Source organism: Cyclopterus lumpus, chromosome 3 (assembly GCF_009769545.1).
Source record: "Cyclopterus lumpus isolate fCycLum1 chromosome 3, fCycLum1.pri, whole genome shotgun sequence".
Taxonomy (NCBI): domain Eukaryota; kingdom Metazoa; phylum Chordata; class Actinopteri; order Perciformes; family Cyclopteridae; genus Cyclopterus; species Cyclopterus lumpus.
In genome coordinates, this window is record NC_046968.1 from 25,629,524 (window position 1) to 25,639,797 (window position 10,274).

Consider the following 10,274-nt stretch of genomic DNA (forward strand, 5'->3'; position numbering starts at 1 on the left):
GTCGGCACTTCGGCACAGAGCTTTTTCTCTGCAATAATCCAAAATCCATTGGGAACATCTTGTTGGCTTTTTGTCCAAGGGATGGATGCTGACATCCAGGGTCCACCTACAAAAATAGGTCATCCATTGCAGCACTCTGTTTAAAAGCAGTAAAGTCTAGCTAAATGCAGGTAGAGGAATTTCAGGCCAAACTCTATTTTGTTGGCTAAAATGTTTTTGTGGGAGTCTCGTATAAACAAACACGCATGTGAACACATCAGGCAGTATCAAGGTCAGCAAAAAACGTTCAAGGTCATGTCTGTCTACTGTCCGATAAGTGACGACGGCGTTCACCCGCTGTAGTGCAGAGCACCAGGTGTAGTGTAGAGCACCAGGTGTAGTGCAGAGCACCCGCTGTAGTGCAGAGCACCAGGTGTAGTGCAGAGCACCAGGTGTAGTGCAGAGCACCCGCTGTAGTGCAGAGCACCCGGTGTAGTGCAGAGCACCAGGTGTAGTGCAGAGCACCAGGTGTAGTGTAGAGCACCAGGTGTAGAGCACCAGGTGTAGTGCAGAGCACCAGGTGTAGAGCAGAGCACCAGGTGTAGAGCAGAGCACCAGGTGTAGAGCAGAGCACCAGGTGTAGTGTAGAGCACCAGGTGTAGAGCACCAGGTGTAGTGCAGAGCACCAGGTGTAGTGTAGAGCACCAGGTGTAGAGCAGAGCACCAGGTGTAGAGCAGAGCACCAGGTGTAGTGTAGAGCACCAGGTGTAGAGCACCAGGTGTAGAGCAGAGCACCAGGTGTAGAGCAGAGCACCAGGTGTAGAGCAGAGCACCAGGTGTAGTGTAGAGCACCAGGTGTAGAGCACCAGGTGTAGAGCAGAGCACCAGGTGTAGAGCAGAGCACCAGGTGTAGAGCAGAGCACCAGGTGTAGAGCAGAGCACCAGGTGTAGAGCAGAGCACCAGGTGTAGAGCAGAGCACCAGGTGTAGTGCAGAGCACCAGGTGTAGTGCAGAGCACCAGGTGTAGAGCAGAGCACCAGGTGTAGTGCAGAGCACCAGGTGTAGAGCAGAGCACCAGGTGTAGAGCAGAGCACCAGGTGTAGAGCAGAGCACCAGGTGTAGAGCAGAGCACCAGGTGTAGAGCAGAGCACCAGGTGTAGAGCAGAGCACCAGGTGTAGTGCAGAGCACCAGGTGTAGAGCACCAGGTGTAGTGCAGAGCACCAGGTGTAGAGCAGAGCACCAGGTGTAGAGCAGAGCACCAGGTGTAGAGCAGAGCACCAGGTGTAGTGTAGAGCACCAGGTGTAGTGTAGAGCACCAGGTGTAGAGCACCAGGTGTAGTGTAGAGCACCAGGTGTAGAGCAGAGCACCAGGTGTAGAGCAGAGCACCAGGTGTAGAGCAGAGCACCAGGTGTAGTGTAGAGCACCAGGTGTAGAGCAGAGCACCAGGTGTAGAGCAGAGCACCAGGTGTAGAGCAGAGCACCAGGTGTAGAGCAGAGCACCAGGTGTAGAGCAGAGCACCAGGTGTAGTGCAGAGCACCAGGTGTAGTGCAGAGCACCAGGTGTAGTGCAGAGCACCAGGTGTAGTGCAGAGCACCAGGTGTGTCAGAGGAAGAAGACACTAAAGTGCTCGGTCGCTCAGCGTTAGGATCTCCGTCATCCATCACATGCACACCGTGTGTCTGGGACTGTGCTTCCTCTCTAGTATATCTACAATATATTTTTTTTATATAACAGAAGCTATCTCGTGATGCTTTTCTTGTAGAACGGGTACTCTTACATTTTCAGGCCCCGACATTCCCCCATGAGCAGGCACCAGCTTCCCCTTACGTCCCCTTTTAACGGCGAGAAGCCTCCAGCAGAACTTGGCTCTGGATGTGCGGACATCTGCCTCGACCGGTTGTGTTGGGAGGGACGGAGATGCGCTGACGACAACAACTCTAAAGAAATTATAGAAATATGACTAATACTCATAAGAATAGGAGCAGTGGGCGTCGAGCAGAACCACGGCAACAAGCACAGGCGCGCTCCAGTCGCAGCCACGATCCATGGCAACCTGCGAGCACGAAACAGCGGGAGATGACATGTCAGTAGTGAATGAATCAATGCATTTATGGGACATGAATGCATCCGTGTTAGGAGTTCATGTCTCGGGTGAATATTCACAAAACCGAAGGAGCAGGCAGCAACACTTTCTCCTGTCATTCCTGCTTCCAAAGGGAATAACAGGAGTCTTAATCGCCTACAAATAATTGTTATCTTTGAGCACTCTGGAGGTGTCTAAATGTCTGTTGTCTGCTTCACTAGCGCAATATGTTTGTATTTGACTTTGACAAAAATGTCCGTGTTTTAAGTTGCTGGTCTCTCTTCCTATAGCAGAAGAGGGATCTGAGTCAGGGTGTCTGACTCAGAAAGAGTGAAGGAGAGAGAGAGGGAAGAGAGAGCGAGGGGAGGAGGGGGGGGGGGTTAAAACAGTGTGTGAGGCGTCTCCATGAAGCAAGGAGAGAGGTGTGTATATAACGAGGAGTAAAGCGCCCCCTGTTCATTCAGACACACAGTAGCTGTGGCGGAGATGTGAAGCGGCGAGGCTGGAGTTACCCCGCTACACCTTTTCGCCTCCTATGACATGTTTTGGGTCTCCTTGGAGGTTCACGGATCTCCAGTTGTTTACTTGAGCCCGATGAGTCGGTCTTCATCAACGGGCCCACATGGCGGAGTACGACGGCCTCAGGGTGCCGGCCAGGAGCTACAGCCGCTTCAGCTGCAAGAACTACAAACTGGTAAGGAAACCAGTGAAGGGAAGGGAGGGGTTAACGGAGAGAGGATAGTGGAGTTCAGTCATGCATTTTGGGCTTTCGGCTCATACCCACCTGTTACCCACCGGACTAGGAAGTGTTACTTTGCGGTTGTTTTGTTCCTTCTGAAGCGGACGGACGGTGACACTTTGGAAAACCTGCTACAGATATTAACTGACTGGACCCGGGAGTATATGAGAGAAACACACTTAAGAGGAAGCTTGAAATAGAAATGTCAGCGGCGGCGGTTCTCTTTGTGGCTCTCGCTCACGCCGGCAGATTAGCTCACAATGGCGTGTTGAGTGCAGAGCTTTTCTAGGTCGCTTACGGAACCCTGAAAGTAATAAGGCTATAATAGTCCCGAAGTTATCGGTGTAATTGTGTCTGGAAATTGGTGCACGGGCGGCGGCGCATGTGAGAGCGGAGCCGAGGTGTCGTGCGCTACAGTTGCCCCGTGATGTTCACACTTGAGCTTCAATGGGGAAACTAAATGGTCCTCAACAGGTTGAGGAAATTGAGCTTCTCAGTTATGAAATAGTTTCAAAACTCACCGGGTGACTGAAAAAAGCACCACATCATCATCATTATCATCATTATTATTATTATTAAGCTAAAAATATACAGACCCACGGTTGTGTGAAAACGTATTCAACATGTTTCTGCTGCCACGTGAGGTATTGGAGGCTTTTTTGTGGGTCTTAATTGGTGAGTTGAATTGTTTTTTTCAAATTATCCTAATTTCTAATGAGTGTGAAAAAGTTATTTTTGTCGGAACTCAGGATGTCCTGTCCGTGTGTATTTTAAACACAGCTGGGCTCAACACTAACTTTTAAAAACAGCTGCCAGCATCAGCTTTTGGTTACCGAAGTGTTATCGTAGAATGGTTGGCCTTTTTATTCGCCTTATACTTTGAGTAATTAAGATACTATGCAGTTGTACGTCAGCTTAATGCACTCACACTAAACATGATGTGCTCGCTCAGAAAAAGAAAGAATAACAAAATGTAGTTTTAGCCATTTAGTGGAAAAAACATGTGAAGACAAGAAATTCATACTCACTCTGATCGGTTATGAGGAACTTGATTTGTGTCGTGTTTTCTGCATTTTGACCGATTGAGCTTATTTTCACACGGAAAAACAAACATTTTAAACCCACTCGACATTTCAAAAAAAAACAAACGTCCTAGAAACTTGAGAGGTTCACCCGACCGCGGCGATGCAGTCGTCGTGTGTATGCCAACTCCACTGCAGTGTTTGCTCAGCAAGCAAAAGCAGCCCGTCAGGGTCGGCGGTGCAAACAACAACAGGGATGAGAGAGTGAAGTAGTGCGACGCGGTTGCTCCAGATGACTGACAGTTAGACAGAGAACAACTTCACACACGGTCACGAGGAGCACAAAAGGCACATCTGCTCCGCTCCTCCATCTTTAACGATCGGCCTCCGTCGCGATCTGTCGTGACACGTGTGCCTCTGCATCTGCAGCCGAGCACAACAACTCACTCTTCGTCTGTCTCCTTCGACTCAAGGGCAACCTTCCCAGTGTGATGCCCGTGTGCGTCACGCCCCTTCTTCTGCGGGGCCTCGCACACCGGCACCGTGACTCAGCGAGCCGAGGCAGCGGGGATGCTGGATGCGAAGCAGATTGGTGTGTGCGTGCGTGTGCGTGCGTGCGTGTGTGTGTGTGTGTGTGTGTGTGAGAGACGCAGCTGTCTGGTTGAGTGAGTCACCGCTGCTCGTCACATGCTTTTTGAAGAGCTGACTCCGTGTCAGTTTTCGAGGCTTAAACGAGCTTTATTATGTGAACATGACTGTATGTGTGCAGGCTTTTCATGCGACGCGCCACGGTCGGTTTGTTTACTGGTCTCCGACTTTGATCCGAGTTAACGTGAAATGTCACGCCCTAAAATAGGCGAGGGACAAGCAAAGGACATTGCAGAAGTTGAGACGTGAAGAGAATTACGCCTTGAATGATGCGTATTAAATCATAAGCTGATAATAACGGTCTGATTGTTCTCAGTTGGTGTAGCCAGCACTTTGGATGTGAAATGAAAAGAGACGGTGGTCTTTATTTTGTAGCTATAAAGTGTTTAAATGTTTTGTACTGCACTGTTAATGGTCTGCGTTAAAACCATAAAGGTCCAGATTTGATGCAAATTCCAAAAAAAAGGAGGTCATCAGGCCACATATGACATTCTCCATAAGGCCCCCCCCCCCCCCCCCCCCCCCCCAATGAATCAGTGACATGTTGCTTTCTCTGGTGAGGGGAATGCCCCCGACATGAATCTACAGCTCCTAAAAAAATTAAAAAAAGGACCCTCAATCCCACAAAGGAGAGGGTCGGGATCACTGGGAAGTTTCATGGGGGTGGAGGGATTTTCCCTCCTGAGAAGTACGTCTTAATTGAGACTCTTTGATATGGATCACTCAGTCTTTCAGTGTTGACATGTGGACGTGAGTGACGCCGTGGTGCACCGTTCAAGGATATTAACAGTGACATTTTGTGGAGTGAGGCTTTGTTGTCGCTTGTTGTTTATTTTTTGTATCCCGTTGAGCACCGTGTTGAGGTTTACAGACGGGCGGAAAACGGATCCCAGTGTGGATTGAGGCAAACCTGCATATATAAAGATGGTTGAAAGAAAGTATACATCACACGGAAAGATGCCAGGATATTGTTTTTATGATTGTATGTATATTCTTGAAAGAAACCACATTTTTGTTTGTGCTTTTCCTTTGATACTTTTATTTACTACCGTATTTTGAAGAATCTTAAGCATGTTTTTTGTACTAAAGCTGTTTTTAAAGTGAGTTAAATGACTTAGTCATTGTAGCAACGTTGAATGTTGTCTTTACACAAGCAGGCACGCACAAGAAGTGTGCCAACCCTGCACTGAAAGGGCCTGTCCTGTGAGGTAATAACGCCAACCACTTAGCCTCTACGTCGTCCTCTTATCCATTCAATTTCTGACATAATTAAAATATCGATTTATCAGTCCTTTAAAAATCCCTTGGGGAGTTTTGATTACATTTTCTATTCAATATGCAGGGTTCCTCCCGCTGATGGAGAGACCGGTCTGGAGTCAGTCACACCTCATTCCGGTCTGAGATATATTGAGTCAATAAATACTCCTCTTCACTAAACCGTGCAGCTTATTAAAATGCCTCTCAGATCTCAGCCTGCCTCTCATCAGCCCCCACCTCCTTCTGTCTCCATGTGACCTTTGAACAATCTTCAGATCACAGAAGCGGTTAAACACACATGGATCCGGATTAACGCATGTCGTCTTTTTTCAGTTGTTAGCGTGGTCTTTGATTTACAGACACAGAGCTGACGGGTGAATCATTTGTTCTGTGGTGGGATGGACTTCGGTGCCAGTTATGTATCCCTCGGGGTGGTTCTGTTATTAATGGTTACAAGGGATTCATACATTTTGTATCCTAGGCCATGTACTAGTAGGCATCTTTTTTTCTTTTGTTATATCAGTTAGTAAACAAGGCTTTGGACAACAGAAATTCAAAATGTTATCCTTTTTTCTTGACACCTACCGTGTTTATTTGCATGACTACATATACATTTAAATGATTAGGAAATACAAAATCGTATTTTTATTGATAAATAATTACTTTACTTATCTATATTAATTGTAATGATGTAGTATTAGCTGCTTAGAGCTAGTGTTAGGATGTTAAAAACAAATTCCTGTCTAATATCTATTTTATATTGCTGTAAAAACAACTGGATTTATTCTAGTTTTTCGCCAAAAACTTGAATTTTACAATATTATTATATATATTATATGTCATGATAACGTTGTGTTATAAATTACCACAGCTCAATACCCATTTTGACTGGACTAGAGCCTGAACGCATCATAATGTAATTCAATAGTATGTTCGCGTCGCGTGCAGTTCGTGACGCGGTTACTGTGGCTAACATGTCAAGCTAACAATGGACTCTACACACCCAGCAGACTCGGAGCAACACGCGCAGTTAAATGTAGTCAAACTTCTGTTTCACCCCCCCCCCCCCCCCCCCCCCCCACCCCCCCACCCCCCACACACACACACACACACACACACACACACACACACACACACACACACACACACACTCTACTTTATTTACTAGTTAACGCTAAGTTAGTTCCTAACCTAACAAGCTAATTCGGTTACAGAGGCTAACATGTCACGTGCTGTTTGGGCCACACAAGTGTGGAGTAACCTTCAATTGTTAATCAAGGCAACTTGAATGTGATTATTATAAAATAGCTATAGAGTTTTAATTATTTTATTTGTGTGTGTGTGGTTGTTACATACTTATTCCAGAATGTAACTGCACTACTAATCACTGCATCAATCAGTGATCGTGAGAGGTGAGACCTAACAAAACAACAAGGGTCTTTAAAAGCTCAGTAGAGTAGACAAGCGGGGCCTTTCACAGTAGAAGTAATAATTTGATGTACTCTTGTTATGGTAAATATTGATTTATGTTCTTTTAAAAAAGAAATGTTCATCTTTTTTCTCTCTAGGTCACAATGCTGAAATACATCACCCCTGGCAGGTTTCCTTACGACAACAATACCTGAGATATCACATTTAAATGCGTCGTCTGAGAGGAAGCCATCAGAGACACAAAACACTTTTTGAAAAGTTTAATTATCAGGACTAAAAAGGCGACTTGTTGTGACTTGCTCACTTCCCCTTTCCTTTCCTCTCTCGACATACCCCTCAGGCTGTTTGGACCCCCCACCCCCCACTCTGGGTTTCACCTCTCTGACTGACGGCTACCCATTTCACCTCGTTTTTAATTACACTCCAACCCTGCAATTTACCTGCCCCCGAAACTGCTTCAAAGAAAGCATTCGCGCGCACAAAAGCCCCTGAACATTGCGTTTCCTTTTTATCCGTGACCAGCTGAGAGTGTGCATTGAAAAGGATAGAGCCTAATCCTCGCCGCTTGAACGCTTTCCTAGCTCTCCGTGTGTCACTCAAGAGGCTTTTTATAACTGTGCATTTGTGTTTGGGTATGCAGCCTGTGTGATTTTAAACGTCGCTCTGAGGCTCTTTGTGTTTAATGTGTGGTCGCGCACTCTCAATAAACCTTTGAGCTTGTGCGTGGAGATGAGTATAGTATGTATGCGTGTATGTGTGTGTGTGTGTGCGTGCACGCCTTTTTTTTTGAAGTGCGCACACCTGTTGTACGCCATCACGAGAGCTGTGATTCATCCCATGAGTAGCGTGGCGGAAAAAAAAAGCACCGGGTTTGTTTACAGTGCAAACACGAAGAAACGAGGGTCACAACCGTGTCACGCGCCTTCACCGCCGTGCGCGTTGGGGTTGGTTGACCGTGACAATGCGGAGCACTCATTCAGGACTGGTGGATGCACTTGGATTTTCAAATGAATTCTTGAGGAACCGGGTTACTGAGAGAAATTAGTTGACACAAGAAATCTGACGACACGTTTGAAGGAACTACTGTGGCAACTGCCGGTGACTAGAACGTGTTACATTTTTTAACTTTTTTTACATGTATATAGTGATATATTTTACTTATGTGTCATACCATCTTATCGCATATCTTTTCGAGTACTGCAGGGATGATTTTTTTTTTTATAGGCCAACCCGGAAGTTAGCATCACACTAGTTCACTTGACAAAAAGCCAATGGGATTTTGGATTATTGCAGAAAATAAACCCCATGACTGACAAATGTTTATGACTCGTTTATCACGAGTGTGTATTTATTAGCGTATACTAACCATTTTATATCGTAGAATAATCAATCTTTTAACTTTTAACAAAAAACCCATGAAAAAAGCAAGTTGACTTCAAGACCCCTCCAAAAGTGAAAGAAATGCTCATTCTTGCAGCACTCTGTTATCTTTATACAACTATGGCTCTCATTTGCAACTAGTGCTTTTTATTGCAGAGCTGACCGGTATCATTTCATTCGACCATTGAGCCTGTACAAACCTACACATGACTAATTAAGTGACACTGAAACTGATATAATGTCCAGTTGTGGAAAAGACATATTCAGACCGATAGATTCTGCTTTCAGTTTAACTTTGCCTCTAGATTTCATTATTTTGAATAATAAGGATGCATCACTTCAGTTCTGCTGTCCCAGCGATACTTTCCCTACATGCATATGCATAAATGTAAAAAAAAACAAAAACAGAATTGCAGCACATGCATACGCAAAAAACATTTCTCCAGGAGAGATCCAGCCTGAAAAAGTGTGATTTTTTTTGCTTCCGTGAGACCGTACAGACAATCCGACAGTAATCTGGTTTCTGAAGCACTGATTGTCTGTCATCCTGTCATCTTTGTCACCTGACTGACATCACAGTTTGTTGGGCTTGGGTGTGAAAACGAGAGTGAGACCTAGTGTCGAGGGAGAGGTGTCTTAATTTAGCCGAGAGGTGTCTTAATTTACACGTGTTTCAGAGCCCCTGTGGTGTTCTGAAGTTACACTTGTTTAACACATCCTGCAGTTTACAGACGGGCCTCACAGTGCTGCAAAATCCAGATAGATTTGCCGGGTATCAGTTTCTCAAAAATAAAGTCTTCTTTATTAGGAATAATAATAATTTGTGCGACTTTACTTCAACCTTTTGCGTGCATTTTCATTTTTTTTATCTCACAAGAAATAGAAACTTACTCCTCTTGAGAGAGAGAGAGAGAGAGAGAGAGCGGGGGAGAGTAAAAGAGAAGAGTAATTATGAAGGACGCTATTCAGATTATTCAGATGCTTGCTCTGCTCCCCTCCCTCCTTCCATCCCTCCCCCCCCCCCCAGGCAGTGAAGGGTCTTTTCTGTCCCCAGAGAGTGATGTCAGCACGGCCCATTGAAAACAGCCGCCGTGCGCTGCGAGATGAATGCCCCGGCTGAGCACAATGGCCCCGATTTGAATACCACGCGGATATATGCCAGATCGGAGCCCCAACAAAAGAAAGAGGGCTACTCCGCTCCCATTCAACCATGTTGTTATTTTATTAGAGTCGTAAATTTGCTTCGACCATTTATACCTTTTGTAGTTTTCAAGTGTTTATGGAGTTCGAAACGCGTGGACGACCCGACTGGGCTGCCCTCTAATTTTGGAGTGGATTGTATTATTTTTTTTTTGCCGGCTCGAAACTGATCGCCGTTGGTTTTTTGTTTGTGACCCCGTAGATCTACACGGACTGGGCCAACCACTACCTCGCCAAGTCGGGACACAAGCGTCTGATCAAGGACCTGCAAACGGACGTCGCAGACGGGGTGCTGCTGGCGGAGATCATACAGGTCGTAGGTAAGGAGAAAACACACGCATTTGATTACAGGATCTGTAAAAAGGACACCGACACGCATCCTGTGAAACACGTCATGAGTTACTTTTTAAAGGCATTACACAAATAAAACAATGGGACTTTTCAGTTGGATGACGGATTATTGCAGAAAAGAAGATCAAAAGTTTATGCTACTTACACGTTTTGTTCAGAAAGATAATCTTTGGATACTTTT

At 45.7% G+C, this 10,274-nt stretch overlaps 1 protein-coding gene across 1 annotated transcript in view; it reads left to right on the forward strand.

Annotated features, from left to right (window-relative positions):
• The first annotated feature begins 2,552 nt into the window (after positions 1–2,552).
• nav2a (neuron navigator 2a) overlaps positions 2,553–10,274 on the forward strand; it is an 82,904-nt gene continuing 75,182 nt past the window's right edge. The window contains exons 1-2 of the mRNA XM_034561141.1: positions 2,553–2,759; positions 9,945–10,062. Coding sequence (XP_034417032.1) covers positions 2,688–2,759; positions 9,945–10,062 — 190 coding nt within the window. The 5' untranslated portion in view covers positions 2,553–2,687. The remainder of the gene's footprint in view (positions 2,760–9,944; positions 10,063–10,274) is intronic.